Consider the following 27762-nt stretch of genomic DNA (forward strand, 5'->3'; position numbering starts at 1 on the left):
GCTATGGGACCCTCCTACCATATGAGTCTTTGATGAAGGAAGGTGGTTCACCCCCCTGCCAATTTCCTCCTATGTAACTCCCCTATATCAGCACTGGGGAGCAATTGAGGCAACGTGGCACAGGAACACCCTACACACCTCACCATGCAGTACTTTCATGGGACAGGACCGGGCAGGCACTTGATCCATTGGTTTGCTGACCCGCTGCAAGTCACAGCTCACACCGCTCCATCGGCATTGTGCAGATGACCTGGCTCGTCCATGCATGGACAAAGAATGGGTTGCATGGTTGAAAAGCCCAGTCAACAACCGCCTTATACAACTGTTCATTGCACACAGAGCAAACCTCACCCCTGCCAAAATGAATCCCTCTTTCCACCGCACGGCCCCAGTTGTCATTTGGTAGATGATGATTTTCTCCGTGCGGACCTGCCTGCCCATAGAAAGATGCTGGGTGGGAGTCACGCACCCTCTGTCTGCCTGCACAGGACACCCTGCATCACACACACGGGAAATAGGTCTTCTGGGCCTTTACCGCAGGGACAAGAAGCAAAGGGTCACATTCTGCTTCCTTGACCTAGGGTTCCTGACAGCCAAGGGACTCATCACTTGGGGATGGAAATCGCACGGACCTCTAGAGCGCGTGGCCAGAACACGATCCATCATCACATGGGGTTAGGCGGAAAGCGTCGCCTTGCACAGGGTGGACAGGCTAGAGCTGCGTCTGGTTTGGCCATTTGTGTCGAAACAAAGGTGTATACAGACTGATGACCGCTTTCTTGGCGCTACGAATGTGGAGCATGGTTTCAAGCATTGTCGGTTGCAGGGTGTTAGGCCCCGTTATTTTTGACAATACTTGCCTTTGCGTTGAACAATAGCAATTGCCCTGTTCAAATGGGATATTACAGTTGGAGTGTATGGACAGGGTGATATATTCTATCCTTATATTAGTCACCTAGATTAGTGATACTGGCATCTGCCCAAATCGAATGAGCACATTTTGATATTAAGAAGTAAAGAGTGGCAGTTGGTGACACACACAAATGGTGGGGCAAGCAAAGTGAATATTTTGGCAACTTATCATTGCGTGTAGCGCTGTACGAGTGTATCATAGGGCGGCAGAGTCTGCGCACAGTTAAGTGACCAACTGCATAAGTTGGTGAGATATGGAAAGTGAAGTCATTGTGTGGCTCATCAGTATATGAAGGTGATTAATCCACAGTCGACTGACCGTTACCGCATTTATCCCTCCCAGATAAACAGGTTCCAACAACCAATACAGTTCTTCTCAGTCGTGTAATAACTTTATTCGATCTAATTTCAAACATAGTTCAACAAAGTAAACACATTTCTTCTTAAAAAAAAATCGGTGATATACTTCTCAGTGCGATATACAAGTTCATACCCATGCACAAACAGTTATAATTTATAAAAAGGAAATAAATAAATACGCACATAGCAATTATTTAAAAAAGCCCATCATCCTGTGTTCTGTATGTTTGATTAAAGCTCACAATTAGCGTGATACTCTCATTCTAGCAGGTGTTTCTTATACTTGCTGGCCCATAAAAGGAGGCTACAGAAAAACAAACTTGAGGTTCCTGAAGCTTCTTCAGATAAAACAGGGCAACACGACACTGTTTAAAAATATGATCTTTTAAGAGAGGTTTCATATATCTAGCTCTCTGTTTCTTATAAAAATGACACAAAAAAAGTAAATGGAGATCAGATTGGGCCGAGGAGTTGTCACATGGACATTTTGACAAATCGCTAAAAGCAGACTGCTTTGAAGGAAACCCAGCATTAAGGGGATTAAATTTACACGGAACCTTAATAAAATAAACCTATGCTGCGGGTTCCTTACTGAGTCCAGATGCAAGTATTCACCACCTATCACTCGTGGGATTGAGTGATAGGAATTTACAGTTGATTTTAGCTTCTGAAAGGCATTCTGTTCATGCGCTAATTTTGCCAATGCTAATGCTTTTAACTTCTTCTTGGGGAACTTTGAGCCCAAGGTAGGGTTTACAAACAATTCAGGAACTCCTGGTGAGTACAACGTTGTTTTAGCGTACTCCAACCAGGGAATCTTTTGAGTTTTGTCCATTGTGAGACAGTTTAATATAATAGATTGATTAAGACCCACTGTGTCCCGGGTCCATCTCGAATGCCACAACGTGATCGGTTCACCCTCACCAGGTCAGAGCCAGTAGGCATGTCCAGCTCCATATCAGTGACATAGTTTGAAAAGGAGGGGGGAGTGAGGCTAACCTCTTCAGAAACCTGTTTTCGGCTCTCTGTAAGGAGTCAGAAGAAACTATGCCCCAGACCCCTGCCCCATTGGTGGCTGCCGAGATCACTTTAGCATTATAAATCTTTTTTTTATTGTTGTAAGGGGTCCTGAGCCTAATCTATTAATAAAGCCAGCTACTGCCGCCATGGTGCGTTCCTTTGTTTGGACCCTGCTATCCACCATATTTGACCAGGTTTGTCTAAAGTCAAATCCAACTCTTCGGTACGAGAATGACTCCACTACAGCTAGTCTACGGGCTCCAATATGGAACGATGGTATATTTGTGGGAGCCGGCGAACCAGCCACTAAAATGAAGGTATTTGACTCATTGACCCTGAGGTCTAAAGAGGACATAAAGGCCACGTCTTTCCAGTCACTTTTGAGTTTCAGGTATATCACAGTCCTACACAGGCTGCTCCCCCTGACAGCTCACAAATGGCTTGCAGCGCATAGGCGGGTATTTTTCACACTGTCACAATTGTATCCAAATCAACCGATCAGGACAAATTCAATCGTATTTTATTTTAGTTTGGGTATTCAGTATTGTACGTGCCAAGTCCTAAGGAGCACGTGAGCCCTATGTGCAGATATTTTCTAATTCTCAGAAGTATTTCTAATCTTGGATTCTGTACTCTACAAACACTGGTGTGTGGGGGACAGTTTACAGAAACCAGAATGTAATGTGAGCGAGAAGAGTGGGGAGAACTAATCGGGACAGTACTTGAGGACTTACCAGTTTAAGTACCACTTTGCAAAGTAAACTTTTGCCAATGTAAAGGTATCTGATTTTATAATCCGCTGCAGCTGCCAGGAGTGTATCTCTCCTTCGGACTGTGAAAAGTGCAAGAGTAGAGTATATGGTCATCTGCAAACCGCTGGCATATATTAATGCACACGTACATGGGAACCAGAGCTGGAGAAGCACTATTAGCCTTCTAAGTATGTAAACAAGTGAGGGGCAGATGTTTGTCATAATTGGTTAAATGTATTTGTCAAGTTCACAGATTGATCACTGATTCTATCGTCATCAATGCGGTGTTTAAGCTAAGAACCCAGTGTAAAAAAGAGTGCATAGACCTTATAGGAGACACACGTTAAAGTAGGCATTTTAAAAACAGATAGTGCAAACATTTAAGCAGTAGCTATTTACATATCTGTTGTGAGACTATTCATTAGAGATAAGCAATCAGTCGTAAGTTGAATTTACCTGAACATTGGCGCTTACTCTGGTAAGGCCTATTACGCCTTCAGTTTTTGGCGCCGGCCAGGAAGCTCCACGTGTAACTTGATGATGACATTTTGGAAGAGTAGCTAGGGTAAAGTTCACTAATCCACGTGGTACTGTAATGGATATCATATATTCTAAATGGACATGCCTGACCGGCAGCCCATTTCCGGGAAACTGAAATCCTGCCTAGTTGCTCACCGGCTATTCTAGGACACAAGCGAGTGCCCACTAAATCATTGATAAACTACTAAGAGCTCTGCTCTGCGCTTGGGGCAGCACTCAAACACTGCAAGTCCCTGCACAAACCAATAGCTAACATGGCTGAGGATCTGTTTACATGCTTAGAAATTAGGCACTCAGAACCATAGTGTAGGAGAGATTGACAAGTACTTATTTACATATCTGTAACCTAAAAGTTAATATTTTGCATCTGATGACATTTACCCCTTCATCTTATTCGGGACCATGTCTTTTATCTCACTAATATTTTTGATTAAAGGTGCATGTGTTTTCTCCTCTTCCTCATTTACACTGTGGCATCAAGCCCTTCATGATCCAACTCATTGTTTTCAACCTTTTATTAACATGAAGAAAATTATGATTTTGTGAAAATAGGCCTTTTTTATTAGACATGCACATCGGTGATGCAACTCTTTTCTTGTGCTAAGGTTAGTGAGATAAAATATTTAATATATGATATAAGAGAGAACTGGCTACCCGTGTACTAGACCAAATCAGTTACTACCCCTTTCTTCACGACTGCCATTCCGGCTCAGATTACTCTGCAGTCAGCAGCATCAGGAGTCCCTGCCGTAGACTATGCCATCCGCATGACCGGTTACGGCATTATCTCTTAGAGGTCTTCAACAATGTCAACTCTTTAACCCTACTGGAGACTGTCTTACACTAGCTAATACCTCACCACTCCAGTCTGCCCCAACTTATACTGATGGGAACCTCCAAATCAGAATGGACTACCCTGGGCGTCCATTCTCTCCACAGCAGTCTCTAGAGCCATTGAGTCATCCAAGTGACACATGGACCAGTATTCATCAGTATGCCTATGACTTTCAGCTCTGTCTAAAACTATTATCAAGCAGTGACAATACTCAACTGAGATCTCCAGGCGCTCATGAGACTTAGTTGTCCGACGCCTACCTCAACTTGAGCTACACCAAGACTCAATTCATTCTGATCGTCCACAACTTAAAGCAAACCTAGATGCCAAGGCATCAGCAACAAAGTCTCCCTAGGTTTTAATCATTTCGACCGACCTCCCTTTACAACACACCCTAGTGAAAAGACACAAACTCCCTTTACAACACACCTCAGTGAAAAGACACAAACTGTCTGGCAACAGCTATTGCTCATCTGCCAAACTAAACCAGATCTTCCCGAGGCAGCTTTCAGAACCTCTGTCTGAGAAGTCGTTATTTCCCATCCAGATGGTGGCAGTGCCTAACTCGCCTGTATTGACCGACGCACCTGGCGTCAACCAAGAATGCTGCTGCCCTTTGACTCGTAAAGGAATACGATCACTTCCCTCAGAACCCAAAGGAACTACGCTGGGTGTTATGATCAGAGCCCTAGTCCCAGCATTTGCCCAAGAGCCTTGAGCCTAGACCTGGGCATCATATAGGTATTTCAAAGTCCCTCAATTGGCTTCAGTCACAACCGTGGATAATGGTGATAACTCATCTCAGCCCTCTCACCCTCCAACAGTCTCACACATACTCACCAGGAGCAGCATGACACGTGGAAGGAGTCTGGCAACATTTCTGGAAAGCTTCTTGACATAAGCTTTCCACTGGGATCCCACTCATTACCTGATACTTGCACAAACTGACTGTGAAAGCACGCTAGGGCTATTATGCATGAATCAGTGCTTGATTCAGGAGTCTGACACCTGGTCAAACTGTTATTTGGGGTTCCAGCTTCAATTCTTTGGTCACCGGAAGCTGGCAGCTAGCCTGTTTTCCCTTTTATTGGGGAGTGAACTCAAAAGGAGGTGTATCCTTCCAGCTTGATTCCTGTTCCAAAGCGGAAGCCTGGAGAATTAGGCACAAGGTATCTTGCATCTTTGGGCAATGGACAGGTGGCGTTATCAGCCGTTTTGCGATTACTTTCTGCCTTTAATGCTGTATGTCTTCTCATATAATAAAGCTCTCATGGTATGTATCAGAATATCGTTGTTAGAAGATCGTCTGACATAAATATCATGTCCAAGGTATAGTCTACAAAAATATTGCCATACTGAAGAGATGCAAAAGCAAAAGACTAGAACACAAGCCATCTCAAGTTCAGCTCTTAGGCTGTGGCACAACATGACGTCACGGCTCAAGCTCCTTCACATTTGTACTTTAGGAAGGAGCAGGGAACTCATCTCTACAAGGAGCACCTCATCGAGCATCATTATGAAACCCACTGTGTATCCCACCCTGAAATGAGACTCTGACACTATTCCTCTTCTCTGCTCGTGATCCGTGTAACATCAGTCGAACACCACTTATATGTGCAGTGCTCCATTACGTCCCAGATAAGCGTATTCTTTTTAAGTTCAATTTCACAGTGGAGAGAGAGAAACACACACACACACACACATATATATATATATTGTTTTTAACTTAAAAAGCATACGTTTATCTGGGAAGTAATGGAGCACTAATATATATATATATATATATATATATATATATATATATACCAAAAACACAGGTTGCCCCTAGAGATGCCTCACACAGTGAAGGAAGCAGCACACCACATGCAGGCAGCAAATCGATACGCAGGCTGCATCCAATCCAAACGGCCAAACGCGTTTCGAGCTTAAGACAGCTCTTGATCATTGGCAATTAATCAGGCAGGAAACAGCCATTAAGAAACGCTTTTTTAATCATACACAGTCCCGCCCCAGTGGGCGTTGTGGAAATGGCATGCTGGTAGTTTTAGTCCATCCCCAATATAACCACAAAGACTCTTAGCAGTTCTTTTACCAAGTGGTTAGCGTTCCTGCCTTCAAAAAAATAAACATCCATGTACGGTGAATGTGATGCAGACACCACGTCACGGTGCTAGTATCTCTGCATGCGAGAACCCTCCACTGTCCATACCTCGTGATGGTGATTCCATCACGCTGGATCCGCCTAAGACGTCGGGGCATCTCGCGGCCGGGCTTTGCTGCCTGCATGTGGTGTGCTGCTTCCTTCACTGTGTGAGGCATCTCTAGGGGCAACCTGTGTTTTTGGAATATATGTATATATATATATATATATATATATATATATAATATATATATATATATAATATTTTGACCCGCTCTTTCTAGGAAAATGTAGCATTGCTGATAAATGTTCTTGGAGAATTTGGTAATAAAAAACTTTTGCATTTTAAGTGTGAGATCTCAATGATGGACGATAAGGTGCAATTCTAGAACCATACTTTAGTAAAATGACTTGCGCTTCTGACTTGAATTTCCTGGTCAGATGTCCATCTCAGTGGTCTTCTCTAATCATACTTCTTATGAACATCTGTAGATCAGTTTCCGCGCTGAGCCTATGGGACTTGTGAACCAAATATGGTCAGTGATCTGTTTGGCCATGGCAGAATGAGGCTACTGTGGGGCTTTGGTGGTAGGGGGGTACTACAGTGGCCTTGGAGGTACAGTTGAGGGCAGGATGAAGGGAGTCAATTGTAAGGGTCTGGATGGAAGAAAAAAGATCTAGCTGAATGACGTTACTGTGGGTTTGGTTCGTTGGAGGATAAGAGGGCTGGTTGGAAGGGTGCCATATTAGGGCTTCTGAATAGGTCGAATGCATGGATCTATATAAGAGGCTCTTTTGCAGGCCAGGATAATATTGACTCCTAGAAAGTGACTATAGGGGCTCTAGATGATAGATGTTGATAAAATGGCCATGATGTGATGCCCGAGTGGTCCGGGTGGACGACATGGGGACATACATTGGTATGAGTGTTATGGAAGCCACTGTGGGCTTGGTTCTTAGGAAACGATTGAGGTGGATGCTATAGGTTCTGTGACTTTTGGAAGGCAGCAGCTGTGGTCCTGAGTGGTATGAGCTGTTGACAAATACCACCAGGGCTGGGTGGAATGGATCCTACTGGGCTTGAGTGGAATTAATACGTGGCAAATGTAGTGGGCATGCGCATGATGGGTACATTGGAGATGCCATAGGGCTTGCCACTTAGGAGGATTAGATGACATACGATGGGGGAATCGGGGTTAAATATTGAAGTGAAGGGTAGCAGCTGTTTCTGTTGAATGTGGATGGGGGCCTTTTGTGCAGCCAGAATGGAATGGATACCTGCGTGGCAGGCACAGTAATGGGCCATAATTCTGCATGATCCTCATTGCTGTTTCTATTGAAGGTCATTATGACTAGCTCTCTCTGAGTACCTATTACTAGACCTGCCTATTCCATACTTTCTAATCCCGTTTGATGATCCTTCTAGATAATAATGCGTGAGGCTATTAGTGCCAGTTTTACCATTCTGTGATGAGCAGGATGTGCAATTTATTGGCCATGTATTAGAGAACCCTGCTCCACCCATACTTAAAACGCCTATGAAGGACTATGTCGCTTTTCACAGATATGAATTGTGGACTTTGCACTTTGTGACCGGATGAGCAATAGTGGCTTGAGTAAAAAAGTATCAAGATAATAAATAGAGAACGTGCTTCACAAAAAGATTGTTCTATTTTAGGAAGTAATTAAGTGTGTGAACATTTTGGACAATATTTTGGGAGACTGAGAAATGCATCAATAAATTTGACGTAAAGAACTTCTTTTTTTCAATCACCACTAGTGAAATAATAATTCTTGTGCTTAATCAAACGCTGCACGGCTTTATATGTAGCGCAGGGAACCGTTATTTAAATTGTAGGTCGAAGTCCAGGTTCCCTAGAGTTATTAGGGCGGCCCTGTATACTTTGCGCCAGTTTGGACATAGGTACACCACTTCCAGCACATCACAGATTAAAGAAGAAGTGCAAGAATGAACTAACTTTGGCCACAGCATCATTTACGCACCCAGGATCTGGAGTGACATTACTATGTGCATCAAGACCACGCATGTCCTCCTTCAATTTGGACCTGACTAAACACCCATTTAAGGACCACTGCATTACTAAACAGTAAATAGTCCACCTCCACTCTAGTAACCCAGCCGCCCACTTAGATTGTGCTCTGTTCTCTGTAGTTTTTTTTTGTTAAGTTAGCCCCATACAGATATCACATACAGACCTACATAAAGCCTCACTTTATTGATTGTTGTGTGCACCGATTAATAAGTAACTATATTTTCCTCTTTGGGTAGGTGTGGTTCATAATGTACCTTATGAATGCATTAGTACATTATTAAAGAGTACTACTGCAGATTTCATACCACCACAATGTATGCCATCTGCTTCACACTAACAACCTCACATGGTGCTTTTTTAGCACTGTGAGCCTTTGATTGACTGTGTGTGGTATGGGAGGCACTGTAATATTAAACATTTGTAACATTTCTTTCAGGCTGCTATAAGATCACCACAGTGTTCAGCCATGCACAGACGGTTGTGTTGTGTGTAGGATGCTCCACTGTTCTGTGTCAGCCCACAGGAGGCAAAGCCAGACTTACAGAAGGTAAAGCAATATTGGATGTAAACATTTGTGAATGCACGTGTTTTTTATGTACAGAGTTCTTACAGATGTGTTTAATGTAGATACACTGTTCTATTAAATAATTATAGTTCACTGCTGTGGGCTGTAAGGGTTATTAAAAGCACTAATCAAAATTACAGACCCCAGCTCAGGCCAGGACTTATAAGGACTGTAGGGCATTTCACATTTGGTATTACCTGAGGCAGAAGGGCTATAATGCTATTAGAACACGCCACTCACTAAGGTTAGAATGGTCTAACTTTAAAATGGAAAAGTAGATAGACAAACCTTAAAACGTTTAAGCAGAAGGTCTGCACCTGCCATTACTGCCCCGAGCTGCACCATTATTTTCAGCTGATCTCAACAGTCCAGTCTGAAATGATGTATCCATTGCCTCCTCTGCTCTACCAATACAGGGCGAGGCCCTGAATAATCTCAACATGCTTAGCATTAGAACTAACCCCTTTAGATCTAAATGTCCAGCCTGTGCCTCCAAAGTGGGATCAATACTGATCCTCCCAAACCAGTAATGTTTACTTCCTCTGGACTCTATGGTGATCCGGCAGGCTAGTTTGGCGAGCCATATTTGCAAGGAAAAGACCTTTACTTGTGTCAGTGCTTATAGAGCGCTTGGACTAAACCCCGTGTGTTGGAATCAATCAATCATTTGTAAAGTGCACTACATACCCGCTAGGGTCTCAACGTGCTGGGGGGTGGGGGTGGTGGGGGCCACTACTGATCGAACAGCCAGGTCTTGAGTATCCTCCTGAAAGTCAGCAGGTCTTGGGTCTGTCGTAGGCTCAGTGGGAGGGTCTTCCATGTCTTGGCGGCGAGGTGGGAAAAGGCTCTCCCACCGGTGGTTGTTCTTCGGATGCGCGGGACGGTGATGAGTAAGTGGTCGGCGGAGCATAGCTGGCGGTTTGGGATGTAGAAGGAGAGCTGTGTGTTGATGTAGGCTGGGCCAGTCTTATGGAGTGCCTTGTGTGTGTGGGTGAGGAGCTTCAAGGATATCCTCTTGTTGACGGGGAGCCAGTGCAGGTTTCTCAGGTGGGGGGTGATGTGGCGGTGGCGTGGTACATCAAGGATCAGTCGTGCCGAGGCGTTTTGGATGCGTTATAGTTGTTTGATGAGCTTGGTCGGGGCTCCCGCATAGAGAGCGTTTCCGTAGTCAAGTCTGCTGCTGATGAAGGCCTGGGTGACTGTCTTTCTTGTATCTGTCGGGATCCATCTGTAGATCTTGCGGAGCGTGTGGAGGGTGTTGAAGCAGCAGGAGGAGACGGCGTTGACTTGCTTGGTCATAGAGAGCGTTGAGTCGACGATGACTCCCATGTTGCGTGCGTGGTCGGTGGGTGTCGGGGCTGCCCCCAGTTCCGTCGGCCACCAGGAGTCGTCCCAGGTTGAAGGGTTGGAGCCGAGGATGAGGGCCTCCATCTTGTCAGAGTTCAGCTTCAGACGGTTGGTCTTCATCCAGTCGGCAACTGCCTTCATTCCTTCGTGGAGGTTGTCTTTGGCTGTGATGGGGTCCTTGGTGAGGGAGAGGATCAGCTGAGTGTCGTCGGCGTAGGAGATTATGTTGAGGTCGTGCTACGTGTGCGAGCGGGGCCAAGTAAATGTTGAACAGCGTCTGGCTGAGGGAGGATCCCTGGGGTATGCCGCAGGGGATCTCGGAGGCTTTGGAATGGAATGCGGGGAGGCGGACGCTCTGGGTTCTGCCGGGGAGGAAGGAGGTGGCCCAATCCAGAGCTTTGTCTCGGATCCCTGCGGCGTGCGCGTAGTGTGCGGTGGCAGACGGTGTCGAAGGCGGCAGAGAGGTCTAGGAGGATGAGAGCTGCAGTCTCGCCGTTGTCCAGCAGGGTCCTGATGTCGTCAGTGGCAGCGAAGAGGGCAGTCTCAGTGCTGTGGTTGCTGCGGAACCCTGACTGGGAAGGGTCCAGGATTCTATTTTCTTCGAGGTATCGGGTTAGCTGTCTGTTGACGGTTTTCTTGATGACCTTGGCCAGGAAGGGGAGCAGAGAGATGGGCCGGAAGTTCTTAAGGTCTCTTGGGTCTGCCGTAGGTTTTTTGAGTAGGGCGTTGATCTCAGCGTGTTTCCAGATCTCTGGAAAGGTCACGGTCTCGAGGGAGAGATTGATGATGTTGCGCAGGTGGGGTGCGATGGTGCTGCTTGCTCTGTTGAAGACGTGGTGCGGGAAGGGGTCCGACAGAGAGCCGGAGTGGATTGAGCGCATGGTCTTGATGGTGTCATCGATGCTCCCGCTGGCCCAGGTTAGCAGGGGGTCGTGGTCGATGGTGTACGAGGGTCTGTTGTGTTGCTGTCTGTTGGGGCTGTCTGGGTGTTGAAGCTGTCGTGGATGTCTGCTATCTTGCAGTGAAAGAAGGTGGGGAGGGAGTCACACAGGGCTTGCAACGGCGGGATGTCGTTGGTGTTTGAGCTGGGGTTGGAGAGTTCCTTAGCAATGTTGAAGAGCTCCTTGCTATTGTGTGCGTTGTTGTCGAGGCAGTCTTTAAAGGAGGTCTTCTTGGCCGCCCTGATGAGGTGGTGGTGGTGGTTGTGGATGGCGCCCTTGTGTGCTGCGTGGCTGTCCGGAGTTTGTTCACTGTGCCATTTCTTCTCTAGGTTCCGGCAGGCTTGCTTGGAGGCTAGGAGTTCTGGGGTGAACCAGATGACCCTCTTGCTGCTGTCTCTGTGGGGGGTTTCTTCAGCAGGGCGAGGGTGTTGGCGCAGTCCTCGATCCAGCATCCCCACAGAGACCAGGAAGACCGTCACCCAGGCCCTCGTCACCAGCCGACTGGACTACGGCAACGCCCTCTACGCCGGGACCACTGCCAAGCTCCAGAAGAGACTCCAGCGGATCCAAAACGCCTCAGCCAGACTCATCCTCGACATCCCACGATCCAGCCACATCTCCGGACATCTGAGAGACCTTCACTGGCTCCCCATCAACAAGAGAATCACCTTCCGCCTCCTCACCCACGCACACAAAGCCCTACACGACCAAGGCCCGAGCTACCTCAACAGCCGAGTCAACTTCTACGCTCCCAAACGCCACCTCCGATCAGCCAACCACGCCCTCGCCGCCGTCCCCCGCATCCGAAGAGCGGCTACAGGAGGAAGGTCCTTCTCCTACCTGGCCGCCAAGACCTGGAACTCCCTCCCGTCCGACCTGCGCCTGACCCAAGACCACCTCTCCTTCAGGAAGAAGCTGAAGACCTGGCTGTTCGAGCAGTAGCAGCACCCCCCCCCCCCAAGCGCCTTGAGACCCTACGGGTATGTAGCGCGCTTTACAAGTGTCACTGATTGATTGATTGATCTGAGGCTGTGGGCAGCGTCGTCGTGTTGGAGGGTTCGGTGGGTGGGCTTAGAGCGAGATTTGCGTGTAGTTGGTCTTCGGTGATTTTGCTCCAGCAGCGGCGGGGGATCTGTTGGGTGCGGTGGTAGTATTTAATGGGTTTCTAGAAGGCGAAGTGGATGCAGTGGTGGTCGTGGTGTGGCTGTTGGAGACGTATGGGCTTGAGGAGAAGACTAGGTTGAGCTTGTGGCTTGCGGAGTGGGTGGGCGTTGTGACGAGACGAGGTTGGCGAGGATATTGATCAGGGTTGTGGAGTTGTTGTTCTCAAGGTGAAAGTTCAGGTCTCCAAGGAGGATGTAGTCTTTGGAGGTCAGAGCGTGCGTGCTGATCAAGTCGGCGATGGAGTCGCTGAACTGGGGGCAGGGTCCGGGGGATCGGTAGACAAGGGGGCCTCTGAGGGTGGTATTAGGGTCTGTGTGGATCTGAAAATGCATGTGTTCGGCGGTGCTGAGTGCATCGTCGGTGCTAGTCGAGATCCTGATACTGTTCTTGTGGACTATGGCGATTCCTCCTTCGACTCCGTTGGTGCGGTCTCTGTGGGTGATCTTGTAGCTGTTTGGGATGGCTATTGCAATGTCGGGTGCGGAGGAGTCGTTAAACCAGGTCTCTGTCAGGAAGGCGACGTCCGGGGATGTTGTGTCGAGCAGGTCAAGAGCTCAACGGCATGCTTGCGTGCGGAGCGGGTGTTCAGTAGTATGCATCGGAGGTGGTTGGGATCTTTCTTGGCGGGTAGTTCGTTGGCTCTGAGGCTGGTGTAGCTGCAGTTCCGGCAGGTCAAGGGGCTGTGTGCGCGCTTTGGGGTGGCCTTGAAGCAGGTGTGGCTCCGTTTGGTGTTGAGAGCGTGCAGAGTGCTGGCGTCGTAGTGGCAGCGGTCGTTGTTGAGGGGGCCAGGGGTTCTGGCGCTGGGTGTGGTCCAGGAACGGACCGGCGCAGACGGGCTGGCCTTAGGCGCACCTTCTGCACGCCAATGGCGCGGCTGGCATATATGGGGAGGTAGGAGGGAGAAGCAGCTGGGAGGCGGAAGGCGGGGGCAGCGAATGGGCAGTGGGCAGTCAGGGGGCGGGGACGCAGGGGTCGCTGCGGTGAGGGACAACAAAGGTAACAGAAGAAGAAAGTTGCACAAAAATCGGGTAAAACGAGTTGAACAGAAGGCAAAAGGGGCACAGAAACGAGGGAAAAACGAGTGGCACAGAGGGCATAAGGGCAAAAAAAAACAAGTGGAACGGAGGGCAGAAGGGCACAAAGAATGAGGGAAAAACTAGTGGAACAGAGGGCAGGAAGGCACGAAAAACGAGTGGCACAGAGGACAGAAGGGCACAAAAAAACGAGTGGAACAAAGGGCACAAGGGCACAAAAAACTAGGGAAAAACGACTGGAACAGAGGGCAGAAAGGCACCAAAACGAGGGAAAAACTAGTGAAACAGAGGGCAGAAAAGCACAAAAAATAAGGGGAAAAACTAGTGGAACAGAGGGCAGAAAAGCACAAAAAACGAGGGAAAAATTAGTGGAACAGAGGGCAGAAAAGCACAAAATCACTAGAGAAAAACGAGTGGAACAGAGGGCAGAAAGGCACAAAAAAAGAGGGAAAAATGAGTGGAACAGAGGGCAGAAAGGCACAAAAAACGAGGGGAAAACGAGTGGCACAGAGGACAGAAAGGCACAAAAAAAGAGGGAAAAACTAGTGGAACAGAGGGCAGAGAGGCACAAAGATTTAGGGAAAAACGAGTGGAACAGAGGGCAGAACGGTCAGAGAGGCACACGGCCAGCGAGGGGAACAGAAGGGAAAACCGGGCAGAGAGAGCATGGGCACAGCAAGGGGAACAGAGGGAAGACAGCGGGGGAAGACAGACAACAGCAGTCACAGACACAACAATGAAAATACAGGCAATACAATAAAAGCAATAAAGCGGCGGATGAACAAACCTACCTAAGGCCTACCACTGGCCACCAGGGATGAGGCGCAGGTGGTAGCCTGCGGATGGTGGAGGGCCTCGAACGTCCTCAGCAGCTGGGGCATGGAGGCACAGGCGGTGCTGAGTGGAGGGGGAGCGACCTACCTGGTGGGGTCAAGGGTCGCTCTCCTCACCACGCAGCGGCCCGCCTATATGGAGAGGTTGGAGGGAGGAGCAGCTGGGAGGCGGGGGAAGCGAATGGGCAGTAGGCAGTCAGCGGGGCGGGAATGCAGAAGCGAGGGAGGTGAGGGACAACGAAGGTAACAGGAGGAAAAAGGGCACAAAAAAGAGGGAAAAACAAGTGGAACAGAAGGCAAAAGGGCACAAAAACGAGGGAAAAACTAGTGGAACAGAGGGCAGAAAGGCACAAAAAATGAGGGAAAAACGAGTGGAGCAGAGGGCAGAAAGGCACATAAAAGAGGGAAAACGAGTGGAACAGAGGGCAGAAAGGCACAAAAACCGAAGGAAAAACGAGTGGAAAAGAGGGCAGAAAGGCACAAAAACCGAGGGAAAAACGAGTGGAACAGAGGGTAGAAAGGCACAAAAAACTAGGGAAAAACAAGTGGAGCAGAGGGCAGAAGGGCACAAAAACCGAGGGAAAAATGAGTGGAACAGAGGGTAGAAAGGCAGAAAAACGAGTGGAACAGAGGGCAGAAAGGCACAAAAAACTAGGGAAAAACAAGTGGAGTAGAGGGCTGAAGGGCACAAAAACCGAGGGAAAAATGAGTGGAACAGAGGGTAGAAAGGCACAAAAACGAGGGAAAAACGAGTGGAACAGATGGCAGAAAGGCACAAAAAACTAGGGAAAAATTAGTGGAACAGAGGGCAGAAGGGCACAAAAAAAGAGGAACAAACGAGTGGAACAGAGAGCAGAAGGGCACAAAAAACGAGTGAAACAGAGGGCACAAGGGCCCAAAAAACTAGGGGAAAAACGATTGGAACAGAGGGCAGAAGGGCACAAAAAAAGAGGGAAAAACAAGTGGAACCGAGGGCAGAAAGGCACAAAAAACTAGGAAAAAACGAGTGGAACAGATAGCAGAAGGGCACAAAAAAGAAGGCAAAACGAGTGGAGCAGAGGGCAGAAGGACACTAAAAACGAAGGAAAAATGTGTGGAACAGAGGGCAGAAGGGCACAAAAACCGAGGGAAAAACGAGTGGAACAGAGGGTAAAAAGGCACAAAAAACGAGGGGAAAACGAGTGGAGCAGAGGGCAGAAGGGCACAAAAAAAAGAGAGAAACGAGTGGAACAGAGGGCAGAAAGGCACAAAAAATGAGGGAAAAACAAGTGGAGCAGAGGGCAGAAGCGCACAAAAAAAGAGAACGTGTGGAACAGAGGGCAGAAAGGCACAAAAAACGAGGGAAAAACGAGTGGAACTGAGGGCAGAAAGGCACAAGAAAACAAGTGAAACAGAGGGCACAAGGGCACATAAAAACTAGGGAAAAACGAGTGCAACAGAGGGTAGAAAGGCACAGAAAATGAGGGGGAAATGAGTGGAACAGAGGGCAGAAAGGCACAAAAAATGAGGGAAACACGAGTGGAACAGAGGGCAGAAAGGCTCAAAAAAACGAGGGGAAAACGAGTGGAACAGAGGGCAGAAAGGCACAAAAAACAAGGGAAAACGAGTGGAACAGAGGGCAGAAGGGCACAAAAAAAGAGGGTAAACGAGTGGAGCAGAGGGCAGAAAGGCACAAAAAAAGAGGGAAATATGTGTGGAACAGAGGGCAGAAGGGCACAAAAACGAGGGAAAACGAGTGGAACAGAGGGCAGAAAAGCACAAAAAACTAGGGAAAAACGAGTGAAGCAGAGGGCAGAAGGGCACAAAAAAGAGGGAAAAATGAGTGGCACAGAGGGCAGAAAGGCACAAAAAAACAAGTGAAACAGGGCACAAGGGCACATAAAAACTAGGGGAAAACGAGAGGAACAGAGGGCAGAAAGGCACAAAAAATTAGGGAAAAACGAGTCGAACAGAGGGCAGAAAGGCACAAAAAACTAAGAAAAAATGAGTGGAACAGATGGCAGAAGGGCACAAAAAAAGAAGTCAAAACAAGTGGAGCAGAGGGCAGAAGGACACAAAAAACGAAGGAAAAATGGGTGGAACAGAGGGCAGAAGGGCACAAAAACCGAGGGAAAAACGAGTGGAGCAGAGGGCAGAAAGGCACAAAAAAAGAGGGAAAAACGAATGGCACATAGGGCAGAAAGGCACAAGAAAACAAGTGAAACAGAGGGCACAAGGGCACATAAAAACTAGGGAAAAACGAGTGGAACAGAGGGCAGAAAGGCACAAAAACCGAGGGAAAAACGAGTGGAGCAGAGGGCAGAAAGGCACAAAAAAAGAGGGAAAAACGAATGGCACATAGGGCAGAAAGGCACAAGAAAACAAGTGAAACAGAGGGCACAAGGGCACATAAAAACTAGGGAAAAACGAGTGGAACAGAGGGCAGAAAGGCACAAAAAATGAGGGAAACACGAGTGAAACAGAGGGCAGAAAGGCACAAAAAAACGAGGGGAAAACGAGTGGAGCATAGGGCAGAAAGGCACAAAAAACTAGGGAAATATGTGTGGAACAGAGGGCAGAAGGGCACAAAAACGAGTGGAACAGAGGGCAGAAAAGCACAAAAAATCTAGGGAAAAACGAGTGGAGCAGAGGGCAGAAGGGCACAAAAAAAGAGGGGAAAATGAGTGGCACAGAGGGCAGAAAGGCACAAAAAAATGAGGGAAACCGGGCACAAGGGCACATAAAAACTAGGGAAAAACGAGTGGAACAGAGGGTAGAAAGGCACAAAAAACGAGGGAAAAATTAGTGGGACAGAGGGCAGAAAGGCACAAAAAATTAGGGGAAAACGAGTCGAACAGAGGGCAGAAAGGCACAAAAACTAGGAAAAAACAAGTGGAACAGATGGCAGACGGGCAAGGCAAAACGAGTGGAGCAGAGGGCAGAAGGACACAAAAAACGAAGGAAAAATGTGTGGAACAGAGGGCAGAAGGGCACAAAAAGCGAGGGAAAAACGAGTGGAACAGAGGGCAGAAAGGCACAAAAAACGAGGGAAAAACGAGTGCAGCAGAGGGCAGAAGGGCACAAAAAAAGAGAGAAAAACGAGTGGAACAGAGGGCAGAAAGGCACAAAAAACGAGGGAAAAACGAGTGGAACAGAGGGCAGAAAGGCACAAAAAACTAGGGATAAACGAGTGGGGCAGAAGGGCACAAAAAAAGAGGGAAAAACGAGTAGAACAGAGGGCAGAAGGGCACAAAGAAAGGGACAAACGAGTGGAACAGAGGGCAGAAAGGCACAAAAACTAAGGGAAAAATGAGTGAAACAGAGGGCAGAAGCACACAAAACGAGGGAAAAACGAGTGGCACAGAGAGCAGAAGGGCACAAAAAACGAGTGAAACATAGGGCAAAAGGGCACAAATAAACTAGGGAAAAACGAGTGGAACAGAGGGCAGAAAGGCAGAAATAAGGAGGGAAAAATGAGTGGAACAGAGGGCAGAAAGGTACCAAAAACTGGGGAAAAACGAGTGGAACAGAGGGCAGAAAGGCACAAAAAACGAGGGAAAAACGAGTGGAACAAAGGGCAGAAAGGCACAAAAAACTAGGGAAAAACGAGTGGAACAGAGGGCAGGAGGGCACAAAAAAAAGGGAAAACTAGTGGAACCGAGGGCAGAAAGGCACAAAAACCTAGGGAAAAACGAGTGGAACGGAGGGCAGAAAGGCACAAAAAATGAGGAAAAAACAAGTGGAACAGAGGGCAGAAAGGCACAAACAACGAGGGAAAAACGAGTGGAACAGAGGGCAGAAAGGCACAAAAAACTAGGGAAAAACGAGTGGAACAGAGGGCAGAAGGGCACAAAAAAAGAGGGAAAAACAAGTGGAACAGAGGACTGAAGGGCACAAAAAAACGAGTGGAACAGAGGGCAGAAGGGCACAAAAACGAGGTAAAAACGAGTGGAACAGAGGGCAGAAAGGCACAAAAATGAGGGGAAAACCAGTGGCACAGAGGGCAGAAAGGCACAAAAAAATGAGTGGAACAGAGGGCAGAAAGGCACAAATGAGTGGAACTGAGGGCAGAGAGGCACAAAAAACGAGGGAAAAACGAGTGGAACAGAGGGCAGAATGGGCAGAGAGGCACGGGGGCAGCCAGGGGAACAGAAGGGAAACCCGGGCAGAGAGAGCACGGTGACAGCGAGGGGAACAGAGGGTAGACAAAGGGATACGGACCACGTACAGGCAAGGTGGAAGACAGACAACAGCAGTCACAGACACGACAATGAAAATACAGGCAATACAATAAAAGCAATAAAGCGGAGGATGAACAAACCTACCTACGGCCTACCACTGGCCACCAGGGATGAGGTGCAGGTGGCAGCCTGCGGGTGGTGGATGGCCTCGAATGTCCTCAGCAGAGGCAGCTGGGGCAGGGAAACAAAGGCGGTGCTGTGCGGAGGGGAGCGACCTACCTTGTGGGGTTAAGGGAAGCACAGTTGCTGCAGTGACTGAGCAGGTGAAGAGGGAGCCAACTGCCTAGATAGGAGAGGAGAAGGCCCCCTACTTGAAGAAACTCATGATGGGGTCAGCTGGCTGAAATTTGGTCTGTTGTTCACCTAGAAGGAGTCGGTTGAGATAGTTGCAGACCGAGAGACCATCTTCCAGGTACAAGGAGCTGCAAAGATGCCCCCGCTGCCAACGGTGATGAGTAGGGCTATCCAAGAACTACCCTTAGGTTGCCCGTATCTGTCAGATTCAGCTGCAGAGATACACAGGAACCAGATGTATTTACCCCTTAGCAAGGATGTACCCATGTATGGAACAAAATATCAAAAAACCTTCACAAACTGTACTCTGCTTCCCTTTCTCCGCACAGACTACATACTACTGTTAGACTCTTTACTTTCATCAAACTAAAGTGCTACAGTGTGGTCTGATATTGTAAACTAAATGCAGGGAAAAATACTCTTATGTGAAATTGTGAATGCATGTCACCTTTCCAACCAGGGCTACTGCCTTGGGAATACATCGCAACTTGATGCAGGAGCAGCATTTAGTAATAATTAAGATAGTGTCACAAACCAGAGTAGTAGGTGATTATTTAAGTTTGGCAAATTCAGAGATATTCATTCTCACTGAAAGATGGAAACTGGATACCTGTGGGCACGACACCTTAAATTTAACACGCTATGGCAGTATAATTGATGATACTCTGACTGATATAGACTCCTCAAACATGCAGGGAAGTGGACGCACAGGTTCCAGCCTCCCCTGTGTGTGCATTGCTCACGGTTCAGCTTCACTTTGTCCTTCCTTCTTTCCTATGTGTCACGCAAATTTCCCAAGTGGGATGACAATGTCTGGAGAAAGTTTTAACCCGAGTGGCACATGTTTTGGGTATTGCAGTAGGCTCACTGGAGAGGAATGAAGGACTGACATACAGTGGTAAATACCCAGTCAGAATTCCAGATTTGTTTGCGTATGTTTTTTAAAGAATTAACCAAAGCATGCTTATGATATTGAATCTGTGTAGGAAAGAACTTGGGAGAGATAAGAGCCATGAGAAAGTGGGAAATATCCAAGTAATCTGTCATGTCGGACAAGAGGATAGACTAGAATAAGCATTTATAAAGCGTATAGCTACCCTAAGGCATCCCCGCGCTATCTGCGGACCGTGGACTAGGGGGGCGACTTTTCTGGATGTGAGCTTGGAACAACCAGGTTTTTAAAAGTTTACTGAAGGAAAGATGGTTAGATTCCCTACGTAGTTGGAGCGGAAGTGAGTTCCAAAGCTTGGCCGCGTTATAAGAGAGGGAGCGGCCGCCACCTCTTGTTCTCTTTATAAGGTTAGCCGAGCGTAAGGCTTCTATAAGGACAGTATGGCACAGCAATGGCTTGGTTAATGGGCGTGCCTTTCTCCCAGAAGGACTTCTGGGAGATGCAGAGGGCCTTAAACTTGACTCTCTCCAGAATGGGTAACCAATGCAGACAGCCACGGCCTGTGGAGTAAGTTTCGGTGGGACGGAGAGACGGGGCAGGGTGGGGGGTGCTAAAAACTGGGGTATGGATAATTGAAGGTAAGTAAACCATTTAATAAATAAAACAAATTTCGTAGCGCACCCTGCATCGCATTTTGCGATGCAGGGCGCGCTACAAAATTCGTTTTATTAATTAAATGGTTTACTTACCTTCAATTATCCATACTCCAGTGTTGAACATTACAAGCACTCACCCCAGTCAACTGATCTGGGTTTAATCCATCATTATTCTTCAGCTCACTCTGCCACCCCAGTTCAGAACTGTCCATATGCAAATCAGTCTGACCCTGTGCCTCATGGAAACAGTCCAGCCCGAACTGCCAAGCCATGTCTTCCCAGGACCGGAAACAAGCATCCTGGGACCGTTTTCTGGCTAATCAGCCGTCATCAGCCAGGCTAGCTTGAATCCAGTGGCAAAGTGAGCAAGGGACCCATGTCTGGGCATACCCTTCCAACTTAGGCTGAACAAAGCAATACCAAAGGGGATGATGGACAAAGTGTTGAACATTGCAAGCACTCACCCCCAGCTCACTCCGCCACCCCTGTTCAGACATGGCCATATGCAAATCAGTCTGACCCTGTGCCTCATGGGAACAGTCCATCCCGAACTGCCAAGCCCCCAGATTCATATGCCCATCAATGTCTCCTTGGTGTCATATTCTAATGATACGCAGCTGGTGCTCTACTTCTCCAGTGACCCTAGCCAGGACTCTGCAAAATTTCAGGAGGACCTGACTGCCATCTCTGCTTGGATGGCGGCCAACTTTCTTCAGTTGAACTCCACTAAATCTAAGGTCCTCCTTCTAGGGAGAGACCTCCCTCTCTGGGTTAGCAACTGGTGGCCTCCCAAGCTCGCACCCCCTCCCCTCTGCCTAAAACGGTTGTTAAGAATCTGGTCGTTTGGGTGGATAGCGCTCTCTCATTTGATGCTCATGCCAAATCAGTAGCAGGTACCTACTTCGGCTTGCTTTGGGGTCTAAAGTCCATTTTTGGACTGTTTGACTCTCACACCCGCTAGATGATTGCCCAAGCCACTGTCATGGCTAGGTTGGACCACTGTAACGCGCTGCTCCTTGGCTCTCATAAGTCGGTGATCAAAAGGCTCCAGCAGGCCCAGAATGCCGCAGCCCGCACTTTGTTTACCCTCCTAAAGCACTTCTCGGTTTCTGGTCTCCTTCGTCGACTACATTGGTTGCCCATAGAGCAGAAAATTCACTTCAAAGCCCTCTGCTTCATCCACAAGATTCTCCCTGGCCTCTGCCCAGCGATCCTGAGCGATTTGTGCCTCCCTTATGCTCCCCCGCACGCCCTGCTCTCAGCTGATCCTCACCTGGCTAGGGTTCCCTGGTTTCGCAGAGCTGGAGGGCGTTCATTCCAGGTGATTTCGCCGGCACTTTGGAACTCCCTGCCCCTCTCTACCAGAAGTATTTCCAACCACCTGGCCATTAGAAGGGCGGTGATGACTTGGCTTTTCGCTGATCACTAGTCGCCTCCTCTCACCCACTCCACCTTGCTATCTTAACGCTGGGACGTCCCATTGCTGGGACAGCCATGAACTCTATAAATATTTTAATATAACATAACATCAATAAAACAACAGCAAACAACTGGCAATACTGACAGCCTTACCGGACTCTGCAGCAGGCAACAGCGGGGCACACGTCAGGAGAGAACCACGCTCCCCAGGAGACACCGGGTCGAGCGCTGCACCACCGCCACGCTCTGACCTCACCTGCATAATTACTTCTCGCGTCTCCTGCTCCGCGGGAGGCGCTCGCAGCCTTACCGGACTCTGCAGCAGGCAACAGCAGGCACACGTCAGGGGAGAACCACGCTCCCCAGGAGCCACCGGGTCGAGCGGTGCACCACCGCCACGCCCTGATATCACCTGCATAATTACTTCTCACGTCTCCCGCTCCGTGGGAGACGCTCGCAGCCTTACCCGACTCTGCAGCAGGCAACAGCAGGGCACCCGTCAGGGGAGAACCATGCTCCCCAGGAGACACCGGTTCGAGCGCTGCACCACCGCCATGCCCCTGACCACAGCAGGCGTATTTAATCAGCCCCTCATTTCTGTCCCGCGGGCGCGCGCCGGGCGAAGCCCGGGCCAAGGGTGGGCCCGTTTGAGCCCGTTCGAGACCGGAGAAGGCCGGGCCGGCCCCATTCCCTAACATCTGGACTGAAAAACGGAAGTATAAAGTTGGCCGGTAAGACCAGTACCTTATCAATAGGGGGTCTGAATTGTTGATCATCTAGCAGAGATGGCGATGGGTGCCAATAAGGACAAGACGAATTTGAAAAGCGGGGGTATGATGGGAACTTTGGACTATATTTTTACTAAAGCATCGAATGTTCTTAAGCAAGAAATAGCAGTTGCAGAACAGCGGCTATCGATGAGCACGCTTGTCCATTCTCCCCAGCTGGGGACTGCCTTCATATCTGTCAATTCATCTGCACAGAGCCCTGCGTACCCCATCCCTCCCCCCCCCCCCCAGGCTGACAAATTCTTCGGAAAGCACTCAGACACCCCTTGTAATAAACTCAAGGCAACCAGCTGAATCATCACACCCGAAAACAAGGTCAATGACTGCCCAACCATTAAGGAGAAAAGTTCCTTCACCTAAGCCCAAAAGAGCAGATTAAGAAACGGGACATGGGTAATTGTCCAAAAAAGTCCTCTGTTAAACAAAGAAGTAGAAGGCTGGAGGAATCTGAGTCTCAAACCCCAGGTCGACGAGAATCAGAAGATGATGTGCCCACTGATGTGGAACTCACGAGCGGTGTTCCACAAAATGTTCAAGTCCCTACTATGAACAATGACTTCTGGACTAAAGTGGGGTTTGTCTTCTCTGACCTCTTGTCCCCCCTTATTGCGAGATTAGCTGCAATTGAAGCAAATTTATTGTTTTTATCTAACGCTTCTAATCCATGCCAGGGGGCGGTAGGAACCCAGAAGAGGGATGTTGACAAATGTCTACCTGTGATTTCAACTGATTGGGATGGACGGGGTCTGGCTGGGCCTGTTCTACAGGACACCGGCGCTGAATTGTTAGGCCAGGAGGGCAGGTCAATGGGCGCAGGGCCACTGGGGTGTGTAGTTGCTGCTCCCAATGCTAACCAGGACCTAAACTTACGGCCAAAACCCGTATTAAGTAAGGGCCCTAACCCACCTATACAGTCACAATGTCCAGGCAACCCAAAGTCCGTTCAAATCAATCTACCACCAGATTCCAGCCCTTATGTGGGGTTTTAGCAGGGGTCCCTGTATTGGCTAACGAGAAAGAGGAGTCGTATACCTCTCTTAAAAACAAGGTTACAGACTGGCTCAACAAACACAGGCCCCTGCCACCAACTGTAACCAGTGAAATATTACTTGTTCGAAGGGTTTCCTGGCTGGGTATCAGGGCAAAGGATCTAAATGGGGATTGCGTGTTAATTAATTTCAGAGACACACGGACGGTGTCTCACATTTGCCATTGGGGTCTGTCTCACACGAACACAGCTATACAGGCGCTCCCCCTGTCATACTTCTATCCCCAGGGGCAAACTGCCATCAGCCAAGGCTCTGAGCAACCCTGGAATCGAGTGAAGGGAGGAAGTGGTTCGGGGTGGCACAGAGACCTTCCAGGTCCATCGGCCATAAGCCTACAAAATAGGTTTAGTGGTTTAGATCAGGTGGACTGACGGTGGCCCAATCAGGGGACTTCAAGGGGTGTAGTGCTTGATATCGTTATGGCTGACAAGACACTGGCTGGCCTCCCAGATAAAAGGAAAAGATCTAGTACTAGCATGCCAAGGAGGGTGGGCGGGAGAAGGGAGCCTACACCAATACTCTCGTTTAATTGTATTAACAATAGGAACCTAATTGGCAGTCGTATCTACCCCTGTCTTTCTGTAGTTGTGCCCACTAACATCCCCTCGCCCCTAGTCCACCCAGCGGCGGGGACCAACATGGGAAGCATGATTTCAACCAGGGAAAGGGCTGAGGGTCCTGGCCCAAATTCCCTCAAAATATTATCGTGGAATCTGGCCGGGCTCCCCAGTAAATTGACCTGCCCTGATTGGGGCTCTTTTGTGGACGAAAGTGACGTTTGTCTCTTTCAGGAGACATGGGCACGCACTGAGTTACATCGGACAGGCTTAGTTACATTTTTTGTCCCGGCTGCCTGGGGCGGGAGAGGCCGCCCATCCGGGGGCCTCACCATTTGGGTGGGTATCCACCTTGGTTGTACAATTAAGGTCTTGAACACTAACTCGATAGACATTCAGTGTGTGGTCTTTACTTGGCCAGATGCATCAAAAATTGCACTAATCAATGTAAATTCTCGCCCCGCAAATCCAACTAGTGAATCCAGTCCTATTGAGGACCTCTTCTGTTTTATCCCAACTATTCCGACTGGCACCCGACTGTTGGTGGGTGGCGATCTGAATTGTCATTATGAACCCCTTAAAGGTCTAAAAGATGATGCACTTACTGCAGAGGACGAGCACTGGTCCATACCTGCGATCCAGGCTCCCTCTCCAAAGGCTTGGACCCCGGTAGCAATTCAAATTCTGTCTCTCACCCTAAACTACTCCTTACGGGCTTGTAACGGCCGCACTCCTTCTGATACCCCTGCTAAATACACCTATAATAAACCAGGACAGATGTCTGTTCTAGACTACATACTGGTGGAAACAAGGCTGTGGTCTCTGGTCATTGATTTTACAGTTGTTACAAGAGCAGACGGTGACCATAATGCTCTTATTTTAAAATTGGGTCTACCCCACCGCTGTGGAAGCGATGTTGCATCCTATGAAGGGAACGACGGTAATCTTACTGTCTCTAATGATAGACGTAGAGTTAGCTGGCACAAACTAGCTGAACATCCGGAATTATTAGGAAATCTCTATAATTCAATTCTACCCATGTTCAATGAGCTCGCAACACTAACCGGCCAACCTCCATCTCAAGATTATCTATTCCAACTAGAGGAACTTATTAATAGGGTCTCTCACACTTTGGCTGAGCTTCTGAACCCACGGGTAGCGAGGAGGACCAAAATGGCTTCTCATAGCTCCTGGTACACGCCAGCCTGCAGGCGGGCGAAACAAGAGCTTTTGTTGGCCATTAAGGACAATGACAGAATAAAAATCAAAACTAAGAGGGTAGATTACAAGAGGGCAGTTAACTGTGCCAAGGAAGGATGGGACCACGAAAAATGGTCCAATCTTTCATTGGCACTGGATGCGAAGGACTTCCGTAAATTCTGGAATATAGTAAACAATGGTAGTGGTGAGCTGAAAGCAGCAAACGAACCTAACATAGCCCCTGAAGCTTGGGAAGGGCACTAGCGGGTTTTATATTCTCCAGAGGGCCTCACCAACTACACAGTGGATCCTGCGGTTCATGCCGCTGTGATATTGCACCCTGCTGCGACCATGTTTACGGTCCAAGAAGTTTGCAATCCCATCTCCAAACTTGCCCCTGGGAAAGCCCCGGACCTGGACAAACTTCTTGGGGACCTCTTTAGGCAGGAGCCAGGAACCTGGGGTGCTTATATTCAGATTATGTTCAACGCGATTCTGAGAGGCATGACTGTTCCCTGTACTTGGCTGGGCGCAGAGATAGTGTCCATATTTAAAAAGGGCTCACCTCTGCTCCCATCCAACTACAGACCGATCAGCCTTATTGACGTTCCCCTGAAGATTTTTGCCAGACTCATACTGGACCAGATCCAGGATTGGATGGATGAGTCTGCAATTCTCAGTCCCTACCAGGCGGGGTTTAGGAAAAATACCTCCACTGTGGACCACATTTTTCGGCTCCAACTTTTATGATGGAAAACAGTGAGCATAGAGGGTGGCAGCCTCTATATGGTATTTGTAGACCTTCGCTCCGCCTTTGACCTCGTCCCTAGGGCCAAACTTTGGGCTGTCCTTCTTGATCTTGGCATACCCACACACCTTTTGATGGTCTTGATGAGGCTCCACGAGGTAAACCTTGGGCAGGGCAGGTGTGGGAAAAAGGGCTCCCTTTCATCTAGATTTCCCGTTGACAGGGGGGTAAGACAGGGTTGTGTCCTTGCACTGACCCTGTTTTGCCTCTACGTCAACGGAGTAATCAAACATCTTAATGGAGTCCTCCACAACGATGCCCCAAAGTTGGCCGGCAATAGGGTCCTGGCAATTATGTTTGCCGATGACACCCTTTTGCTGTCCAAACCCCTATGGGGATTCAGAGAATACTGGATGGTTTCCAGGATTTTTGCACCATTCGAGGCCTGGAGATCAACTCTTTAAAAACGAAATTTATGATTTTCAATCCCCCACGAGTTACCAGGGCAAACCCCAGCCTAGGGCCGATACCCTTGGAAAGGGTCAGTATCTTTGATTTATCTTGGGGTCACGCTAAATGAAAACCTTACCTGGGGCCCCCAGCAGACAAAAGCCCAGCTAAAACTGGCCCAACTTTCGGGTGGGATCCTCAAAGTTCCTAACAAATCTACAATTAAACCTCTGAGACCACCCATTGAGATCTATAAGGCAAAAGCCAGGGGTGCTATTATGTATGGGGGTGAACTGTGGGGTTATTCACCGAGGTCTAAAATCACCATGACCGAAAACAAATTCCTATGAGGGTTATTAGCTCTACCATCGAGTACACCACTTTTCCCCCTTAGGCTCGATCTGGGTATAAGACCAATACACGAAGAGTTAGCATTTAAACCATTGAGATTCTGGTGCAGACTCTGGGTTACCCCGTAGCTGCTACAGTATAGAGACAAACTCAAGGAGATTCTGTCTTTTCCCGGCTCGGGGAAATTCCCTTGGCTTGCCTACATAAAGAATGAATTCATAAGGTTAAAACTTCCGGAGCTTTGGTTTAATCCAGAACAGGGATGTACTAAACTTTCACACACCCAGCTCACAAATGTTCTTCGTGTAGATAGTCTCACCACTTCCCAATGCAATCCACATACCGGTTCTATAACGCCTTCTTTTCTCCTGGTTGAAGATTCTTATGAGGAATTTTTAGATTATATTTACCCTCTTTTGGCAAAAAAACTTTATGCACATTGGAGGCAAGATGTTTTACCGCTCAGAGCCTGTACCTGCAAGTGGTCAACTTCTGCCCCGCCCACTTGTCCAGCTTGTAAATCTGCCACTGAAAATGAGTTGCATGTGCTGTTTTTTTGCCACATCTACTCTAAGGCCAGGAACTACTGGCTGGTTCCTCTATGTAAAAACCTGGGCCTTCGAAGATGCATGCAGACATTC

The 27762-nt window shown here is 48.2% G+C and overlaps 1 protein-coding gene across 1 annotated transcript in view; it reads left to right on the plus strand.

Moving 5' to 3' along the window:
- Positions 1 to 27762, plus strand: part of LOC147729146 (uncharacterized) — a 91681-nt gene that overhangs the window by 59952 nt on the left and 3967 nt on the right. Inside the window, exon 3 of the mRNA XM_086959446.1 lies at positions 9050 to 9160. Within this exon, the coding sequence (XP_086815572.1) occupies positions 9050 to 9160 (111 nt within the window). The remainder of the gene's footprint in view (positions 1 to 9049; positions 9161 to 27762) is intronic.

This window comes from Lissotriton vulgaris, chromosome 2_2 (assembly GCF_964263255.1).
Source record: "Lissotriton vulgaris chromosome 2_2, aLisVul1.2, whole genome shotgun sequence".
In the NCBI taxonomy this organism is placed as follows: Eukaryota; Metazoa; Chordata; class Amphibia; order Caudata; family Salamandridae; genus Lissotriton; species Lissotriton vulgaris.